This window comes from Chlorocebus sabaeus, chromosome 5 (assembly GCF_047675955.1).
Source record: "Chlorocebus sabaeus isolate Y175 chromosome 5, mChlSab1.0.hap1, whole genome shotgun sequence".
NCBI lineage: Eukaryota > Metazoa > Chordata > Mammalia > Primates > Cercopithecidae > Chlorocebus > Chlorocebus sabaeus.
In genome coordinates, this window is record NC_132908.1 from 19,946,958 (window position 1) to 19,968,234 (window position 21,277).

The 21,277-nt window shown below is 45.3% G+C and overlaps 1 protein-coding gene across 1 annotated transcript in view; it reads left to right on the forward strand.

The window, feature by feature from the left end:
• Window positions 1-404: 404 nt before the first annotated feature.
• VWA3A (von Willebrand factor A domain containing 3A) overlaps window positions 405-21,277 on the forward strand; it is a 64,552-nt gene continuing 43,679 nt past the window's right edge. Inside the window, exons 1-8 of the mRNA XM_073015227.1 lie at window positions 405-1,494; window positions 6,080-6,166; window positions 6,475-6,598; window positions 9,119-9,243; window positions 9,341-9,418; window positions 12,360-12,414; window positions 18,644-18,742; window positions 20,048-20,154. Of these exons, the coding sequence (XP_072871328.1) occupies window positions 1,481-1,494; window positions 6,080-6,166; window positions 6,475-6,598; window positions 9,119-9,243; window positions 9,341-9,418; window positions 12,360-12,414; window positions 18,644-18,742; window positions 20,048-20,154 (689 nt within the window). The 5' untranslated portion in view covers window positions 405-1,480. The remainder of the gene's footprint in view (window positions 1,495-6,079; window positions 6,167-6,474; window positions 6,599-9,118; window positions 9,244-9,340; window positions 9,419-12,359; window positions 12,415-18,643; window positions 18,743-20,047; window positions 20,155-21,277) is intronic.

Genomic DNA, 21,277 nt, shown 5'->3' on the forward strand with positions numbered 1-21,277 from the left:
CCCTTGGGACCTCCTTACCTCTTTCTGATCTTCCTCATTTTCTGCCTTATTGGTGCTGGCCACATAACAAATGCTGTGGACTTATACATGGTGTTCTCAACCCCGGTGACCGGTGGTTAATAAGAAGTTTCTATTTTGAGCATGTTGGTTGTTTCTGACCTGGCCTATAGGCATGGCTGCTGGGGCCAACATCTGAAGGGTGTTCCCTACCATATGATGACTACCACAGGTGGCATATGTTCTTTATTTTTGAGACAGGGTCTTGCTCTGTAGCCCAGGCTGGAGTGCAGTGGTGCGATCATAGCTCACTATAACCTTGAACTCTTGGGCTCAAGCAGTCCTCCCACCTCAGCCTTCCAAGTAGCTGGGACTACAGGTACAAGCCACTGCACCTGACTAATTTTTATTTTATTTTATTTTTGTAGAGACGGAGTCTCACTGTGTTGCCCAAGCTGATCTCAAATTCCTGGCGTCAAGCAATCCTCCCGCCTCAACCTCCTAAAGTGCTGGGATTACAGACATGAGCCACCGCCCAACCTTATGTTCTAACTGATAAAAGTTCATAAAACTTATAAAACTCTCAGAAAGTGGAAACCGATTTGAGAAATGTCCTAGATTCAAAAAACTAACTACAGATCCTTTAGCAGCTTGCAAGTTGGTTGACTTCGGAGACATTAATTACTTTGTCTCTCTTGACCGCTATAAAAGAAGGGTTTAGAGAGGTTCCCAGCTATGGGCCAAGAACTAATTACATCATAATCACCTGGGGCCATTGTTAAAAATGCGCATTCCCACACCTTTTCACAGTTCTGAATCAATCTCCTGAATGGGAATGTTTTCTTAGCAAACAATCCAGGTGATTCTCATGGGCACCCGGGCTTAGGAACCACTGTGACAGATGATCTCTTCTGATGCAAAGAGGTCACTGAGCTTGGCTGTATTAGCCAGGTTTAGGTGGGGCTGGACCGGGTAGGGACAGGGGACTGTCTGACCTCTCCCAAGGATTGTGTTCAGGGAACCCAAGGGAATCTGAGGAGGAAGAGAAAGTTACCACCTTTGCCACACGTGGCAGAGTTCTCTGGAAACTTTCCTCCGTTCCTACCACAGGAAGGCCACAGGCACCAGGGCTTTACTGGCCTAAACCATAGTTCTGTGCTGACTGAGAGGTTCTGAAATTTGAAAAAAGGTCTAAATCCTGCTTCCAGGTTTTTGTGAAGGTGGGGAAAAGCAGAGTGACCTGGGAGAAGTGGTTATCAACAACACAGCGGTGACTTCTTCCCTGGAGTGAGGAAGGTTTTCCCTTTCCCTGCCCCGAGCTGCAGTGGTGCAGTCTGTTACCTTGGAGACCAGCTAACACATTCCCACAGGGCAAGCTTCACTGCTGAGTTGCTTGGAGGAGCTTGGAGAAACCAGAAGTGAGATCTAGGAGAAGCAAGGCCCTGGAGTGCCAGGAACCCTTCTCCTAAAGATGGAGAAGTAAATGAAGAAATACAGGTGAGGGTGAGCGTCACAAGGGTTGACAGGGGTGGTGACAGAGGGGGTGGGGGAGGCCAGATGCTAAGCTCTGGACTGAGTGACAAGATTGAGGTAGCCTAGGGTGTGAAGCATCCACTCCCTACATGCTGAGCATTGGGCTAAATGCTGGGGTTGCCAGTAGACAAGGAAGTCATGGAGCCGGTCTGGGAGACAGGCCATGACAACTCCATATGACAAAGTGAAGGGACAGCAACAGGAGGACTTCCACAGGAGGAGTGGTTTCCTCCCTGGGGGATTGGGGACAGTGAATGGGGTTCAGGAAAGACTCCTATTATTATTATTATTATTTTCACCCAATAATCAAGGTTCCCTCTCTCCCTTGGACCATAATGCCATCTGCCATGGACTGGTTTGTTCTTTTCCTCTCCTGCAATCACCCCCCAGTGTAATTCAGCTCACCTTTGCCTAAACTCTAGACCTGCTCTGAATGCATTTATTCAACAAATGTTTTTTGAGCAGCTACTATGTTCTAGACTCTATTTTATGCAAAAATATCCTAGCAGTGAACATTACTGTCCTGGCCCAAATGGATCTACTTCTAGTATGTTTATGTGGGAGGGGTGCGCAGAGGTTCAAACAGTAAGTAACTAAATATAGAGAAATTATAAAACAAGTAAATAAGTAAATATATAGAACGTATTTACTTGTAAGTAAATAAGTGAATATATATAGTGAAACATGCTGTGGGGAAAGATAAAGGCAGGTGGAGGAGGTGCCGTTTGAGTTAAAGTACTCACAGAAGACCTCTCTAATAAGATTTCATTTGAGCAAAGGCCTAAGGGAAAGAGCTGCGTCCTGTTCATGTCTATCTCCCCAACACCTGTTCTCTCTGGCACGCAGTGAGCGCTCTATAAATGTTCATGAAACACATGATTGTTTTCATGTCATATGCTGAAGTGCTTGAAGATGCAGCCCACATTTTATGGTATTCTACTTTTTTTTTTTTGAGACAGAGTCTTGCTCTATCACCCAGGCTGGAGTGCAGTGGCGCAATCTCAGCTCACTGCAAGCTCCACCTCCTGGGTTCACGCCATTCTCCTGCCTCAGCCTCCCAAGTAGCTGGGACTACAGGCACCTGCCACTACGCCTGGCTAATTTTTTTTGTATTTTTAGTAGAGACAGGATTTCACCACGTTAGCCAGGATGGTCTCAATCTCCTGACTTTGTGATCCACCCGCCTCGGCCTCCCAAAGTGCTGGGATTACAGGCATGAGCCACCGCGCCCAGCCGGCATTCTGCATTTTTATAGTACTTCGTATTTCACAAAGCACTTCTATTTTCTCAATTTCATTTGATCCTCTTGATAACGGTGTTGAAGTAGGCAGGTCAGTTACTGCTGTCCCCATTCCATTCTGAAGATGAAGAAACCAAAGGTTCAGCACTTTTGTTGTTGTTGTTGTTGTTTGTTTTTTTGTTTGTTTAAGACAGAGTCTCACTCCATCACCCAGGCTGGAATGCAGCGATGAGATCACAGCTCATGGCAGCCTCAAACTCCTGGGCTCAAGTGACCCTCCCACTCCATCCTCCCCGGTGGCTGGGACTACAGGTGCACATCACCATGCCCAGCTAATTTTTTTTTTTTTTTAATGTACGGACAGAGTCTCGTTATGTTGGTCAGGCTAGTCTCAAACTCCTGGGCTCAAGCAATCTCCCTGCCTCAGCTTCCCAATGTGCTGGGATTGCAGGCATGAGCCATTGCACCCAGCCCCATGCTCTTTCTGGAGCACTATTTTGTTTTGTTATTTTTATGCATTTCAACCCCTTCTCCATCAGCCTGCACCAGTCACCCCAGAATCTAGTCGTGCAGTCCTCTGAATTCATTAAGAGCTGTTAATCACTGACTGGAAAGAGGGAAGTGAGACACTACGGGGCGGCCAGTGTTCATGAGGCATTTCTATTTCAACAGTCTCTGCCATTAGAGTCTCCCAGGACAGCTTGCTGAAGTAAAGCCGTGTGTGTGTGTGTGTGTGTGTGTGTGTGTGTGTGTGTGTGTGTGTGTTTTAAAGCATTGCCACATTATCATGGTGCTTCCCAGAAAACAAAGCATCCTCTGAATAAAAGATTAAAGACCTGAAAGAGAAAAGCAAGTTGCCAAACCATTATTAGGCTGTGTAATTTAATGATTTCACAAGAACACACACTCTAATGTTTAAGCTGCAACTTTATTCAGAGTCTCTCACTTGCTGTGTCTTAGCTGGTATTTCTTTTGGTTGCAAATAACAGAAAGCTAAAGGAGCTAGCTGAAGCAAAAAAAGGTAGATAATTCTAAGAAACAGTATCTCATGGGTATCTCATGGAACCCAAGAGCAGAAAGTTAGGTCTCACACGTGCCTGGCATATATAATTAGAAATTCAAGAACCAAGGCAGGTTGGGCATGGTGGCTCACGCCTGTAATCTCAGCACTTTGGGAGGCCAAGGCAGGTGGATCACTAGGTCAAGAGTTTGAGAATAGCCTGGCCAACATGGTGAAACCCCGTCTCTACTAAAACTACAAAAATTAGCTGGGCATGGTAGTATTCACCTGTAATCCCAGCTATGTGGGAGGCTGAGGCAGGAAAATCACTTGAATCCAGGAGGTGGAGTTTGCAGTGAGCCGAGATCACGCCACTGCACTCCAGCCTGGGGGACAAGAGCAAGACTCCGTCTCAAAAAAAAAAAAAGAACCAAGGGAGTTTTTCAACCTCCTGGCCCTTCACCTTCCCTTCTCAAAATATTTATCAAGTGTCTGCCAGTCCCTGCTCTAATGTAACTTACAGTGTAAGGGGAGAGACACACAAATTTTTAAAAATCCCACTAATGAATGTATCATTCCAAATTAAGATACCTGCCCTAAAAGAGCATAGTTCTATGAAAGTCTGTATAAAACAAAGGAAACCGAAATAGAATGGGATGTTGGCGATTTCCTGGAGGAAATGGTATCTGAGCTAAAATGTCAAGATGATTAGGGTAGGGGAGAAGGAGAAGAATGTTCCAGAGCAAAGAAGCAGCACATGAAAAGGCCCTGTGGTTAAAGGAACTAGAGAATTCCAAGAACTGGAAAGGGAGGCCCTTGTGGAACACAGAGGGGAGCAGTGGTGAAGTGGGAAATCTAGAGGCGTAGGTGGGAGCAGCCAGACCTTGAGGATCCTCAGCTGTCATCTGAAGGATCTCAGTCTTCATCCTAGAAATAGAGAAGGCTTTGATCAGTTTTAAGCAGGAGGGAGAAAAGGGGGTGTAACATTGGATTTAGGTGTGGATTTTTGTTTATTTTTTAGAGACAGAATGTCCCTCTGTCGCCCAGGATTGAGTGCAGTGGCATGATCATAGCTCACTGCAGCCTTAAACTCCTGAGCTCAAGCAATCCTCCTGCCTCAGCCTCCCAAGTAGATGGGACTACAGGCACATGCCACCACACCTGGCAAATATATCTTTATTTAGTTTATAGAGATGGGGTCTCGCTGGGTTGCCCAGGCTGGTCTTGAACTCCTGGCCTCAAGTGACCTCCTGCCTCAGCCTGCCTCCCAGAGTGCTGGGATTATAGGTGTAAGCTACCGTGCCTGTCCCCTTGATTACTTCCTATCACATACTTTTAGTTCCTTCAGCACTTTCCACAATTTGTAATTATTTTATTTAGTTTTTTAATATCAGTCTCCCCCTGTAGAATATAAGCGCTGGGAGGACAAGGACAATGTCTATCTTAGTGGTTCATAACTAGGGACAATTTTGCTGTCCATGAGGTATTAAGCAATGTCTGGAAACATTTCTGATTGTCACATTGGGAAAAAGTGCGGAGGGATGCTACTGATATCTAATAGGTAGAGGCCAGGATGCTGCTAAACATCCTACAATGCATAGGACGGCCCCCACAGCAAAGAATGATCCGGTCCAAGAGTTAAAGTGTTGAAGTTGAGAAAGCTTTATCTTGTTCACCATTGTATCCTCAGCACCAGGCACAATGCCTGATACCTGGTAGGTGTTCAATAAGTATTTACTGAATGAATTAATTAAAGAAGGGTTGGCTGGGCACAATGGCTCACTCTTATAATCCCATGACTTAGGGAGGCTGAGGAGGATCTCTTGAGGCCAGGAGTTCGAGGCTGCTAGGTTATGTTAGCACCACATTACTTCAGCCTTGGTGACAAAGCAAGACCTTGTCCATAAAATTTTTAAAAATGGCGAGGCATGATGACTCACACCTCTAATCCCAGCCTAGGTGGGAGGATCACTTGAGCCCAAGAGTTCGAGACCATCCGAAGCAACATAGTGAGACCCCATCTCTACAATAAACAGAAAAAAATAGCTGGGCATGGTGGCTTGTGCCTGTAGTCCCAGCTACTTGGGAGGCTGAGGTGGGAGGATTGCTTGAGCCTGGGAGGTCAAGGCTACAGTGAGCCATGACTGGGCCACTGTACTCCAGCCAGGGCAACTGAGTGAGACCTTATCTCAAAAAAAAAAAATTAATTTAAAAATGTAGAAAAGCATTGTGCTGAATATAGATACCCCCCAAAACTATTGTCTGTATGCCACATTTATCCTGTTTTCTGGTATTCTTTCCTTCTTTAGGAAAATAAGCATTGGGTGTTTTGCAATGGCTACACAAACTAGTCATGTTTTCCATGGCCAAGAAAATATGTTTCTGGAAAACCATTGGTAAGCATAGTTCTCTGATTTTGCAAATGAAAACAGCAACAGCATTTTGTTCATGGGAGCTGAGGGTGAGACTGGGTCACTGATCTTCTTAGAGTCACCTGAGGGCTTTAGTTATCTAAATAATAAAATATCTCATGGAACTGGAGTCCACATTTTATCAGGACTACAGGAACCCTTCTCAGTTACTGCACAGAAAAATGTTTCTAGAATCCTTGTAGGGATTAAGGCAAAGAGAGGAGGCACTGGGGATGTCAAACCAATCAATGCCCAGTGCACAGGCATTCATCAAATTACTTTATGTTTTGTAGCATTAGGAGAAACACTGGCAGAGATTCAAAGAAGTCACTAAAGCAGAAGAATGTGAATGGACTTGGTCAGAATTCAGACAATGGATTACTGGTTACACACGTTAACCAGACACAGGACTTACTGGTAAAGACCATGTCACTTTAACTGGGTCGTGATACTACAAATCATTCAGGGAATGCAGAATGTGCTAAATTCTGGGGATTTCTTCCTTCTCATAGGATTCTAGGACTGAAAAAGATTAATTAAGCATTTATCTCTAATCCTCTGCCTTTAGAAATGACTGAAGAATCTCTGTTTATATAGAAATTGTATAGCCTATTTGGCCATGTCACTAAATATTCAGGAGCATGTGAAGACTCTGATCATGCTATCAAGGCCTGAAGTCTTAAGCATTTGATTCTAAAATTCCCCTTCCTGAGATTTGCTTTGCTTTTGAGATTCCCTGAAATCTAGATTCAGAAATCCATTTCAGGAAGTGCTGTTGGACAAATGGGGCATAATAGTTGAATAAACCTCTAACCAGACTACGATTTTAGGCTGACCTTCAATGGGCCTTCCCAAGAGGATGAGTGGATTGTCTAGAACTCAGAATTCATTCTAACAGGGACACACTGGCAATCAGTGGTTGCCATGTTCAAGCAAGGCTAGTGCACAACCATGTACCTAACCCACACTAGAGTTTAAATATGATACCTTTGAAATGACAGTCAAAAACAATCCAGTTATAATGCTGGCAATTAAACAATCAGAAAAATACTCATGATTTACTTAGGTTCTGGCACTTACAGGAAAGCAAGTTTAATTACAGGAGATGAGGAAAGGTTGATAGAGTTTTGAGATTCTGAAGAAGTCTTGTAATGAGTTCAGATGTTGATGACATGCATCTTTCCTCTAATTTTATATCAAAATGCATGACTTCCCAGGTGTACACAGGATCATTCTTATATTTATCAGCCACAGCTGGGGCCTCCTTTGCCTTGCAGATGAACCTGAAGGAAAGAGGGAAAGGATTGCTCCAACACAAAGATCTTACCATTCTCTATGCAAATGAACTAGTTGAGTTACATAATCAGCATGGCCTAAAGTCAGAATCCATAATGTGTTTAATAGTGTGTCTTCAAGTATGAATAATACAAAATCTGTGTCCTAAAATGTGACATTATTTCAAAAGCAACACAGATGGAAGAAAGGTGAATTATTAAGTCCACCATGCTCACCAGGCACAGTGGTTCACATCTGTAATCTCAGCACTTTGGGAGGCCTAGATGGGAGGATCGCTTGAGTCTAGAAGTTTGAGGCCAGCCTGGGCAACATGGTGAAACCCTGTTTCCACCAAAAAAAAAAAAACAAAAAAAACACAAATTAGCGAGGTATGGTGGCACATGCCTATAGTCCCAGCTACTTAGGAGGCCAAGGAAAGAGGATCACTTGAGCCTGGGAGGCTGAGGCTGCAATGAGCTGAGATTTTGGCAGTGAGCTGAGATTGTGGCACTGCACTCTTGCTTGGGCAATAAAATGAGACCCTGTCTCAAAAGAAAAAAAAAAAAATGTCTACCATGCTCAGTGTTTCCAACCAGGGAGAAGGTTGAGTCTGAAAGGTGAAAAGAGTGACATCTAGTGTCCATGTGATAGAGAGCTGTGTTTCCCTAGATATGCGACAGAGACCTACGATTTTAGGTGGTGCCTTTCCAGGGCAGGACATTTGTTAGCATAGAATCACACAATGAAAAAGTAATCTGACCCCTCAGTCCTCTCACTCCTTCATGGAGATGGTCACAGTTTGGTGCTCGTTTAGAGGGACAACATAGTACCATGGTTAGAAGCATGACTTGAGCTTCACAGCCTGGGTTTGAATTCCACATCTGCCACTTTCTAGCTGCATGACCCTGGACTGATTGCCTAAATTATCTGTACCTCAGTTCCCTGGTCAGCAAGATGGGGTTATCATAATGGAACCTACTTTGTAAAATTAAATGAGTTAATGTATGGAAAGTGCTTAACATGTAATAAGTGCTATCTAAGTATTTGCAGTAATTATAAGAGTGTTTTTCACACTTCTTCAACACTTGCTAATTTCCCTTTGAGACAGAGGGCAGAGCAGACCTCAGGCACAGAACTTAAGGCAAGGTCACTTGAGCCCAGAACTTCGAAGCTGCAGTGAGCTATGATCACACCGCTGCACTCCAGCCTGGGTGACAGAGCGAGTCCCTGTCTCTAAAACAGACAAACCAGGGGGCCAGGTATGGTAGCTCATGCCTGTAATCCCAGCACTTTGGGAGGCCAAGGCTGGTGGATCACTTGAGGTCAGGAGTTTGAGACCAGCCTGGCCAAAATGCCAAAACCCTGTCTCTACTAAAAAGACAAAAATTAGCTGAGCGTGGTGGCACATGCCTGTAATCCCAGCTACTTGGAAGGCTGAGGCAGGAGAATCACTTGAACCCGAGAGGCAGAAAGGTTGCAGTGAGCCAAGATCATACCACTGCACTCCAGCCTTGGTGACAACAGTGAAACTCCGTCTCAAAAAAAAAAAAAAAAAAAAAAAGATAGGATCAGTCTGAGTTGGCCCCCATTGGGTATCTGTGTGAAGGGAACCTCTTCCCTCTCTTTCTACTTCTCTGTTTGATTCTGGTTTTTATCTTGCAGAGGCTGCAGGTGAGCAAGACCCAGTCTTCAGATTGGGAGGACTCTGAAGACTGGCTTTCGGCTCACAGTTTAAAGTGTCAGAAGCTCACCTTGGCTGACCTGATAAGCCAGGGCACAGAAGTGCTGTAAGTCTGAAGCTGTTCCCCACAACCCCCACAGCTGCAGCAACACATGCAGCCCCCTGGGCCCGAGAGACCCCCTCATAAGGCTTTGCTTCTTCAGGGAGGAGGACACCAATGTTGTGCAGAAAATACGTTTCTCTACCCAGATCATCCGCCACTTTGAGTCAAAGCTTTCTGAGTAAGTATGTTTCTTAGCATCCTCCCAACACCACGGAGCTCAAGAATTATGTCATTTCAGTCTGGTCATGGTGGCTCATGCCTCTAATCCCAGTACTTTGGGAGGCCGAGGCAGGTGGATCACTTGAGGTCAAGAGTTTGAAGCCAGACTGGCCAACGTGGTGAAATCCTGTCTCTACTAAAAATATATATTTTTTAAATTAGCCAGTCCTGGTGGCACATGCCTGTAATCCCAGCTACTCAGTAGGCTGAGGCAGGAGAATTGCTTGAACTCAGGAGGTGGAGGTTGCAGTGAGCCGAGATCACGCCATTGCACTCCAGCCTGGGCAACAAAAGCATAACTCTGTCTCAAAAAAAAAAAAAAGAAAGGAAAAAAAAAAAACAGAAATATGTCATTTCAGTAGCCTGGAAGTTACTGTTCAAACAGCAACATCTGTGAGACCTTGGGCAATAGAGTGGGACCCTATCTCAAAAAAAAAAAAAAAAAAAAAGTCTACCACCCAGGGAGATGGGCAGGTCTCTTCCCACTTCTATCCCCAATTTCCTCTTTTCTCAAATAGAAAGATTGGACCAGATCAATGTCTCTCAGCCTTTTCAAATCCATAGTCTAGGGCCAGGCATGGTGGGCCATGCCTATAATCCTAGCGCTTTGAGAGATGAAGTTGGGAGGATCACTTGAGCCCAGAAGTTCGAGGCTGCAGTGAGCTATGATCACACCACTGCACTCCAGCCTGGGCAACAGAATAAGACCCTATCTCTAAAAAAATATAAACAGAAATCCATAGTCCCTTGGATGACACAGCTTCATGTGGTGTTTAATGGTTAAGAGTAATGACTTTCAATGTCAAATTGATTGCGTTCATACCTTTGCAAATATATGGCAAAAACGTGCATGCATCCCCACTCCTAAACCAGATTTTGATAGCACATGTGTATTAGTCCATTTTCATGCTGCTGATAAAGACATACCCGAGACTAGGCAATTTACAGAAGAAAGAGGTTTAATGGACCCACAGTTCCACATGATTCATGGCAGAAGATGAAGGAAGAGCAAAGGGACATCTTACAAGGCAGCCAGCAAAGAAAGAATGAGAATCAAGAGAAAGGGGTTTCCCCTTATAAAATCATTACTCTCAAGCCAGTTAACCAGAAGTTGATTGCTGAATGGCCATTCATGGAATGACCAATTGCTTAAATTTCTCAAAACCATTGAACTGTAGAATTTATAGTAACTTTTATTAGGTTGGAAACTGAAACAGGTTTTAAAGAATTCTGCAATATTTTGGTTTATCAGTTTTAATTGTGAATCCAGCATTTTAAGGAATGTTCAAGTCTATTTAGCTAATTGGTCATTTGGCAAATTGATTTTCAGAGGATTGGCTTTCAGTAAATTGACTTTTAGCAAATTGAAGGTAACAAATCCTGTTGTTACCTTCATGTTGGAGATGGTGAAACTGGGGCTCAGAAAGGTTACCACACCTGTCCAAGGTCACACAGCTAGTAGATGGCAAAGCTGGATCTTGAACACAAACATGTTTTATTATAAAGTTCATCTTCAGCTGGGCACCGTGGCTCACGCCTGTATTCGCAACACTTTGGAAGGTCGAGGTGGCAGGATCGCTTGAGTTCAGGAGTTCGAGACCAGCCTAGGAAAAATGATGAACCCCCAACTCTACAGAAAATATAAAAATTAGCCAGTTGTGATGGTGTGCATCTATAGTTCCAGCTACTTAAAGGCTAAGATGAGAGGATCACCTGAGCCAAGGGAGGTTGAAGCTGCAGTGAGCCATGATCGTACCACTGCACTCCAGCCTGGGCAACAGAATGAGACCCTGTCTCAAATAAAAAGAAGAAGAAGATAAAAATAAAACTCATCCTCTTAGCTCTATTCATAACTCATGTATCCCTTATGACTCTATCTACCACCCACTACCCCATGATCTCATTTCCAAAGACCTCTTTTGTCCCTCTCTAGGCCCCCAAATCTCACCTGCCCCCAGCGAGGACAAGTCAATTAAATTCAAGTGACTGAGTCCTTACCTTGTGCACATGATATATGCTAGTCTCCAGCCAGGCATGCAATAAGGCAACTTCCAGAAGGTCCCCCAGCTACTTTTCAGAAACTAGGTTTTTTGTTAATCAATCCAGTGGAAATGATTACTTAACTGCCTCTGTTGTGCCTTTATGATCAGTTTCCAGGAGACTAGGAACAATTTCTTCTGAGAAGCCACAGATTCGAGCAAGTGGAAGGGTGGTCTTCCAACTTTCTCATAAGAACACCCTCCCCCATCCTCCACAGACCTGTCCACACCGGGCAGAATGAGCACAGAGTGAGCTACGTGGAGAAAGGAGACGAGGTTAGATGAGCAGGTTGAAGTCCGGGAGGGCCTGATTCCACCGCTTGATCCACCAAACCATTGTCATTTATCCTGTGCACTGTGTTACCAGTAGAGCGGCACCTATAAACTCGATCCCTTTTGCAATCCCCTTATACCTAGTGCCCTGGCAAACCAAGTATCTTCAGTTTTGTCTTTGCTTGATTTTGCCCAGGCTTGAGTGCAGTGGAACAATCATAACTCCATGCAGCCTTGAACTCCTGGGCTCAAGTGATCCTCCCACCTCAGCCTCCTGAGTAGCTGGGACTACAGGCATGCACCACCATCTCCAGCAAATTTTTGTATTTTTTGTAGAGACAGGGTTTCACTAGGTTGTTCAAGCTGGTCTTGAACTCCTGGCCTCAAGTGATCAAGTCAGCCTCCTGAGTAGCCAGGACTACAGGCGTGCACTACAGTGCACTTAAAATGTTCACCACCTTCTTCGAAGACCTTATGCACATTTAAAAAAAAAAAATATTCATACTTGGCTTTTGTGTATGTAAGTGGCTGTTGTTGCTCAGTGAGGATACTGACCTTGGGTGATGAGTCTTTCTGATGTCTTGACAGCACTATTGAAGTCTATCAAGAGAGAATTCAGTGGCTAACAGAAAACAGCAAGAAGGTAAGGGGTGTAGGTTTAATTCTTTGCCCCCTTTCACTCATTCCATCTGTATTTGTTAGAGCCCTTTCAGTTGCAAATGATAGACCTCCAATGTAAATTGGCTTAAGCTAAAAAAGGCATTTACTAACCTACATAAATGAAAACCCAAGCCACAGCTGGATCCAGGTGCTCAGATGATGTCACCTTTAGGCTTGTGGGCTCTGCTTTCCTCTGAGTTGGTTTTATTCTCGGGACATCTCTCTTCAGGCGTAGGAAGGTGGTGATCAGTAGCTCCAGTAGAAAGGAACCTCACTTCCTGTTCCCTGCACAATTTCCAAATCCTGGGATTAACTCCCATTGACCAATTTACACCAATCAACATAGCCAAGGAGATGAAATATACTATCTGACTAGGCCTGGAACTAGTGCTCACTTCTGGGGCAAAAAAAAAAAAAAAAAAAAAAAAGACATGGGGGAAGGGGAAAGAGACTGGGGGTTAGCCCCCCCAGCCCTCATGGACTGAGAAAGGGAGACAGATGGTTGCATGTGGAAGTCCAGAGCACTGTTACCAGAAGGGGGAACGGGTGCTGGGCAGGTGAGAATGCAGATGTGCACTAGGCATTTAACTTCAGACCCACAATGAGATTTAGAAGACTAAGACTGATCATCTGGATATCACTTTTCTTAAAAGTTTGATTAAGGGCTGGGCGTAGTGGCTTATGCCTGTAATCCCCACACATTGGGAGGCCTAGGTAGGTGGATCACCTGAGGTCAGGAGTTCAAGACCAGCCTGGCCAACGTGGTGAAACCTTGTCTCTGCTAAAAATACAAAAAATTAGCCAGGCATGGTCATGCATGCCTGTAATCCCAGCTATGCTGGAGGCTGAGGCAGGAAAATTGCTTGAACACAGGAGGTGGAGGTTGCAGTGAGCCAAGATCACGCCATTGCACTCTAGCCTGGGCGACACAGTGAGACTCTGTCTCAAAAACAAACAAAAAAACAAACAAACAAAAAAACCGCAAAAATTTGATTAAGAGCTAGGCGTAGTGGTGCACACCTGTAGTCCCAGCTACTTGAGAGGCTGAGGCAGGAGGATTTCTTGAGCCCAGGAGGCTCAAGGCTGCAGTGAGCTATGATTGGGCCACTGCACTCCAGCCTGGGTGACAGAGCAAGACCTGTCTTTAAAAAAAAAATTTTTTTAATTAAATGTTTTTCTCAGAACCCAAGGGTAAATGAGTGATCATGGGCAAATTAACCTTTGATTTGCTTTCTTATTTGTTTTAGCTTAATTGCCATCAACTGGCACTTTTCTGGCTTCCCATTTGCTTCCACCCTTAGGCACAATCTTCAACTCTTGCTTTAAACCCTGGGAAAAGCAGATGCTGAAAGTCATGCTCCCTACTCCCAATCCCCACCTCTACCCAGGACAGTGGGTAACAACATAGTGCTAAGCCTGTCTGTCCCGCCAATTCCAGGGTGTGGTCTACACCTCAGATCCAGAACCTCCTTCACTTGCTTGGACAAGTTGAGTAAGCAGATGCTTGTCTGCGGCTATAGCTGGACCCCTCTGGTTGCCCATGATAACAGGCAGACCCCAGAGGAATGAAATCCTCCCATACTCTGTAGGCATCCACGTAGCACATGCTGCTCTTACCGACCCACCCCCATCACCCCATCCTGGCACCTTTGTCAAAGTTGGCGGGGATCGATAGCCCCTTCTTCCTGCCACCCCTTTCTGACAGAGCTACAGAGAAACCATGGAAGAGCCCAGGGAAGCGATCACCTGTGAATCAGCTCACCGGCTCCCTGGGTGTTGAGGCAGGCAGCCTGATATGATGGCCAGATAATCGCTGGTCACCATTCCTGTTCTGCTCTCTCACTAAGGCCCTAGAAAGTGGCCTCGCTTCTCTGGATCTGTGTCTGCAGAGGATAAAAGGAGAAGTTATAAACTAGTGGCATGCAGGCCAAATCTGGCCCACAGCCATGCTGTTCCGGGCTCCCTAGTTTTAAATATTTTTCAAATTAGTTGCCAAGATTTTTAAAATCCTGATATTTCACTTTCATGTCTGCTATCAGACTTCTCTTGAAAAATGAGAATATCTGGTATTACCCGGCTCCAATTTCCTCTTACATACTTGTCCAGTTATTTCTATGGAATAAATGTCTAGAACTTCAATGGCTAGGTTTAGGGAATGAATGTTTTCAATTCCAAAAGCTGTAAAGTCCTCATGGCAGCTTGTTTTTAATTTAAAAGAAATAGAACTGGCTCTAGATTTCAACTTCTTGCCTCCAGACTGGCAATACCCTAGAAAGCCTTGTGCCATATTTGGGTCATGAATTCAGCAAACACATATTGAGTCATTGTATAACAGACACTGTTCTAGGATTGAGACTACCAACATGACCAGTACTTGCTAAAGGAATGGTTCACTGGGGGGAAAAAAACCATGACCAATACTAAGGTCCTGTCTTCATGGAGCTTAGTGCTGTAAAAAGAAACAAAGCTGAGTAAGGGAACCGAGAGTGGAACAGAAGGCCTATTTAAATGGAATGGTTGAGGCCAGACATGGTGGTGCACACCTGTAATCCCAGCACTTTGGGAGGCCAAGGCAGGCGGATCACTTGAGGTCAGTAGTTTGAGACCAGCCTGGCCAAAATGCTGAAACCCCGTCTCTACTAAAACCACAAAAATTAACCAGGCGTGGTGGTGGGCGCCTGTAATCCCAGCTACTCGAGAGGCTAAAGCAGGAGAATTGCTTGAACCCAGGAGGCAGAGTTGCAGTGAGCTGAAATCATGCCACTCCACTCCAGCCTGGGAGACAGAGTGAGACTCCCTCTTAAAAATAAAATAAAAAGGCCGAGCACGGTGGCTCAAGCCTGTAATCCCAGCACTTTGGGAGGCCGAGACGTGCGGATCACGAGGTCAGGAGATCGAGACCACCCTGGCTGACACAGTGAAACCCCGTCTCTACTAAAAAAATACAAAAAAATAGCCGGGCGAGGTGGCGGGCGCCTGTAGTCCCAGCTACTCAGGAGGCTGAGGCAGGAGAATGGCGTGAACCCGGGAGGCGGAGCTTGCAGTGAGCTGAGATCCGGCCACTGCACTCCAGCCTGGGTGACAGAGCAAGACTCCGTCTCAAAAAAAAAAAAATTAATTAATTAATTAAAAAATAAAATAAAAAATAAATAAATGGAATGGTTGAGGATACTCTGAAGAGGAGACGATTGAAAAGGCACCTAAAGAAAGTGCAGAGGTGAGCCCTGCCAATATTTTGGGGAGAATGTCCCAAGCAGAGGAGACAGCAAGTCCAAAAGTCTTGAGGCAGGAACGAGTTTGGTATGTTCCAGAAGCAGCACATGGGCCAGTGCAGCAAGCACAGAGTGAGCTATGTGGAGAAAGGAGACAAGGTTAGATGAGCAGGTTGAAGTCCAGGAGGGCCTGATTCCAAAGATGAAGGCTTTAATAAAGCCGGGGAGTGACCTGATCTGACAAGTTTCAAAAGAATCACACTGGCTGCTGCATAACTTGACTGTATAGGGGGTAAAAGTGGAAACAGGACAACTGCGCTGGGTGAGAACGATGGAGGCTTAGACTCAAGCTCTAGGGTCGACAGAATGAGATATGGTAGATTCAACGCACAACTGGAAGGTAGGACCAGCAGAACTTGCCGATGGATTAGATAGGTTTGGGGCCAGAGCACCTGGGCCAGTGTTGAATGGCATTTACTGAGATGGGGAAGGCTGAGGGAGAAACAGACTTGAGAAGGAAAACCAAGAGGTCTTGTTTTGGACATGTGAAGCCTGAGGGACTTAGTAGACTTCCAGACAGAGAAGCGGAGCAGGATGTTGGGTGCACAGGTCTGAAGTTCCAAGAGAAATCTGAAGATGGACCTCAGATAATTATTAGCGTTTGGATAGTATTCAAAGGCATGACACTCAGATCACTTAGGAGGTGATCAAACAACAGTAGTTCTCCACCAGGGGAGATTTTGCCCCACAGGAACGTTTGGCAATGTCTGGAGACATTTTTGATTGTCATGGCTGGAGGAGAGGGGTTGTTACCTACATCTAGTTTATCAGCAGCAGGGATGCTGCTCACCATCCTGTAATGCACAGGACAGCTCCCTACAGAAGATAATTATCCAGCCCAAATGTCAATAGTGCCAAATGTCAGTAGTGGCAAAGCTGGCAAACCCTGGGGTAGATAAAGAAGAGAGTGGCCAGGCGTGATGGCTCGTGGCTGCAACCTCAGCACTTTGGGAGGCCGAGGCTGGAGGGTCACTTGAGGCCAGGAGCTCAAGACCAGCCTGGGCAATGCAGTAAGACCCTATCTCTACAAAAAAATTAAAAAACCAAATAGCCAGGTGTGGTGGCGCATACCTATAGTCCCAGCTTACTTAGGAGATTGAGGCAGGAGGATCACTTGAGCCCAGGAGTTCCTGGCTGCAGTGAGCTATGATTGTGCCACTGCGCACCTGGAAGCCCTTGTTAAAATAAAGACTCTAATTAGGTAAGCCTGGAGTGGGACCTGAGACTCTGCATTTCTAACAAGTTGAGGGATGGTGATGCTGTCGGCCCATGACCCACACCCTCAGAAGCAAGTTCCTAGGGCACGCCAGTATTGTGACTTTGGAACAAGGAGGAGGGACTCTCTAGGAAAGGAAATTAAGAAAATCTGGGCAGTGAATAGAGGGGAAAGTGGGAAAATGTGGTGTCCTGGAAGACACATGTACAAAGTGTTTTAACTTGTTAAATTCTTGACACAGTCAAACTGTGCTATATGCTACTCAGAGTTCGAGAAAGTTGAGAATTTGGATTTAACCCTTGGGCTTGGCAAGACAAAGGTCATTGATCACCTTGACACATGTGGTTTCAGAGGAATAGGAAGGTGAGAACCTAACTTGAATGGGTCCCCGGGAGGTAAGGATGTGTGGCTAAGATGGAGAGCCGAAAAATGAAACAGCAGCAGGAGGGAGAGGTGGCATCCTGAGAGGTCTATATCTTTTTTAAGATGGGCGATATTATAACCTGTTCGTATGATGATGGAAGCTGTACAATCAATAGGAATGGATGATCCAGAAGAAGGGATGATCACAGAAGCAGAGTTCCTATTTAGCAAGAGAAGATCCAGTGATGCAAGTCAAAGGTTAGCCTAGACTGTTGCTGGTTGGCCTTAGATGCATTTTAACTGGAAAAAGGTGAAGTGTGTAGGGCTATGGGCTGGTAGGTCAGTAGACTCTGCATGGAAAGATTTTTTTTAATTCTCTCCAATTTGTTTCTGTTTTCTCAGCAAAATTGGAGGCAAAATCACTTGCTGGGAGAGTACAGAAAGGGAGTGCTGCAGGTGTCAGAGAAGATATAAAATACTCTCTGAGAGCAGAAGAGTGAATTCAACAGGAAAATTAGATATCCAATAAAGTAGGATTTAAGGAAAAACACCGAATGGAACCTACTGCCCCTAGAGAACTATCAATTTCATATGAATGAAAGTTCCAATCCACAATGCAGCTTTAACAAGATGAATATTTATGTGCAGAATCAAATAGCATCGACAAGTAATACAGACAGTCCTTGACTTAGAATGGTTCGACTTATGATTTTTCCACTTGTGATGGGTTTATCAGGACGTGGCCCCATCATAAGTCAAGGAGTAATAACTGTAGAGTAATAAGACCATTTAGAAACATAATTAGAAACTTGGATGTGGTGGCACATGGTTGCTTGAGCCCAGGAGTTCGAGACCAACCTCGACAATATAGCAAGACCCCATCTCAAAAAGAAGAAACAAGAAACATAATTAGAAACTCACAGAGATACCATTGCAGCTGGTGAACCTAACACATCTGCCTTTGATCGGTAGAGTAGGCAAAAAATAAATAAGGATGTAGAGAAATTAAATCAGATAAGCTAATATAAATAGCCATCAAATTTTATATCTTCAAACAAAGGGTGCTTTTCTACAGTCTCCAGATTTTCTACAATGACCATGTATTACTTCATAAGATTAGACAAGAAATATAAGGGGAAAAAACTTATAAAGAAGAGGCTGCCACAAAATAAGAGCAGTTATGCCCAGAGTTGAAGTCATGATATTGGGTTTTGCTTTTCCCTTGTAAAATGGGGTTTCTGTCTGCTGCTGCTTGTTAGGGGTGAGGGAAGTGTTCGCATCACTGCATCGCATAGAGCAGCTCAGTGTAGGAGATGCACAGACTTGTACTGGCTGTTTCCAAATGCCCTCTTTGGTTTTAGGCATTTGGCCTCATCAAAGGGGCCAGAGTCAGCATCCTCATAGATGTGTCAGCCGTCAGCAGTGGCCCTCAGAAAGAGGAGTTCCAAAAGGACCTCATGGTAAGTCTGTCTGGCACACTGAAACACCTGGAACCACCCACCACCCCCAGCCTTTCCTTCCTGAACTTGCTGACTAGCTTGTTTATAGCAAATGCAAGATAGGGTGTCTTACAAAGAACAGTTCACACTTAATTAGCACCTATGGTTAGAGAACTATGTTGAATTCTACAAAACCCAACCACAGAGTCATTTCGGTTGTAGTGTGAACTTCCAGTGTTCTCACCACGACAGTACCTGCCAACTAGACTTTGACTCAAGAGCTCCCATGTTTCCCTGGAAAGAGGATGTGAAGACTCCTGCATAGCATAGCACAGCACAGGGCTTCTGGCCTTTTCTGGATGGAGGAGCTATTCTGGTTTCTTTGGAGTTACGGTTCCCATTGGATGCTCACCAGCTCTAGCTTGAGAGCAGTGAACAGGCTGGTGTTGCCCATTGCTCCATCCCCAACTCACCTCCATAGCGGAGAAGCTAAGAACTAGAGTCAGATGGCTGGAGTCAAATCCCAGCCACCTCCACCAATTCCAGGCCATGTGACTGCGTTAACTAATCTCTCTGTGTCTTACTTACCTCCTCTGTAAAATGGGGATGACTACCCCAGTGACTACCTAGGGTTGCCATAAGGGTAAAAGGAGCTTGTGCAAGTGAAGTGCTCTGTGAGAAGTCTTCTCATAAGTGTGTAGTGAGAAGTCTGGCCTGGAGAAAAGCCTCTGCAGCCTGATGTGGTGTGGACAGGCTATTTTCTTATGGGTACCATGGCAGCAACAGCCCGTTGTATTTTGTACAGGTCCTGCAGAGCCTTTATGAGGCTTAGTGTGGGGCTGTCCTCCAGACTTGTTCCCTGTTCGTGGTCTCAGTGGATGTCAGGGGACAGGTTGCAGAGCAGTCTCCCCCTTCATGACAAGTCCTCAGGACAGAGTTTCCAAAGATCCGTCAGGTGGAGTGGTCTACTATTAGCCAGGGTAGAGCTCATGGGGTGGCATACAGGTAGAATTTCTAGCTGGCCAGGAAGAAGAGGGAGAAGTTATGGATACTCACCAGCTCCATCTCCAGTTCACATGCCTTAGAGAGAAACCACTGCCCCAACCTCTGTCCTCCCTCTCCGGGTGCCACAGGTAAGTGCCAAGGGGCCAACCATAGCACACTGAGATGGCAGCCCAGATGCTCATCCCACCCACAGGAGGCCCGGCAGGTGGGAAGCAAATCAGCTCAGACCCAGCCCAGAGGGGCTGGCTAAGGCGAGACAGGCAAAGCCAGGCTCCACATTCCCCTGGCTATGGGAGCCAGTGACATCCTTTTGTCCAACAGAGCCTCATCGATGAGCAGCTGAGCCACAAGGAGAAGCTATTTGTCCTGTCCTTTGGCACCAACGCCAGGTCCCTCTGGCCGGACCCCATGGAAGTCAGCGCCTCTGTGTGAGTGGCTTTCCTGCCTGACGGTGATATTGACTTTTTCATTTTCCTCCCTAACCAGCAGAGTCTTTATTGAATAATTCAACTGCAAACCCCAGGACACTACTAGATAAGTGAGTACAAAGAGACAACTCACAAAAGCAGAAACAATTTTTGGAAAGATGGCCATGCAGCCATTCATAAACCGACAGAGAAGGTGACCACAAGACCCGTTTTTACCCCCAAACTAGCAAAGATAGTTTTATTATGTGAAAATAACACATGCATGTTTTTAAAAAATTCCAACAGTATGAAAGGATGATAAATAATAGCAAATGAGTCTCCCTCCTTTTTTTTTTTTTTTTTCAAGACAGGATCTCATTGTGTCTCCCAACCTGGAGTGCAGTGGCACAATCATAGCTCATTGCAGCTTTGACCTCCTGGGCTTAAGCAATCCTCCCACCTCAGCCTCCTGAGTAGTTGAGACTACAGGCATGTGCCACCACACCCTGCTACATTTTTGTTTGTTTATTTAGACACGTCTCTGTTGCCTAGGCTGGAGTACAGTGGTGTGATCTTGGCTCACTGCAATCCCCACCCCACGGGTTCAAGTGATTCTCGTGCCTCAGCCTCCCAAGTAGCTGGGACTGCAGGCATACGCTACCATGCCCAGCTAACTTTTGCATTTTTTGGTAGAGACAGGGTTTCACCATGTTGGCCAGGCTGGTCTCGAACTCCTGACCTCAAGTGATCTGTCACCTTGACCTCCCAAAGTGTTGGGATTACAGGCATGAGCCACCACACCCAGCCATATTGTTTATTTTTGTAAAGATGGGATCTTGCGATGTTGTCCAGGCTGGTCCTGACCTCCTGGCCTCAAGTGCTCTTCCAGTCTTGGCCTCCCAAAGTGCTGGGACTACGGATGTGAGACACATCCATAGACACATCCGCCTGGCCCAAAATAGTTCCTTATATCACTTCCACAAATAATATTTGCACACACATGCATCTATGTGTTTACCTTCTTATTTTGACATAAACAGGACCTATATAACACTGCTCTGTGCTTTGGCTTTCTAGCTGGTCTTGAATCTCTTTCTCTGTCAATGCATACAAATCTACCTCATTTGTTTTAATGGCTACATAG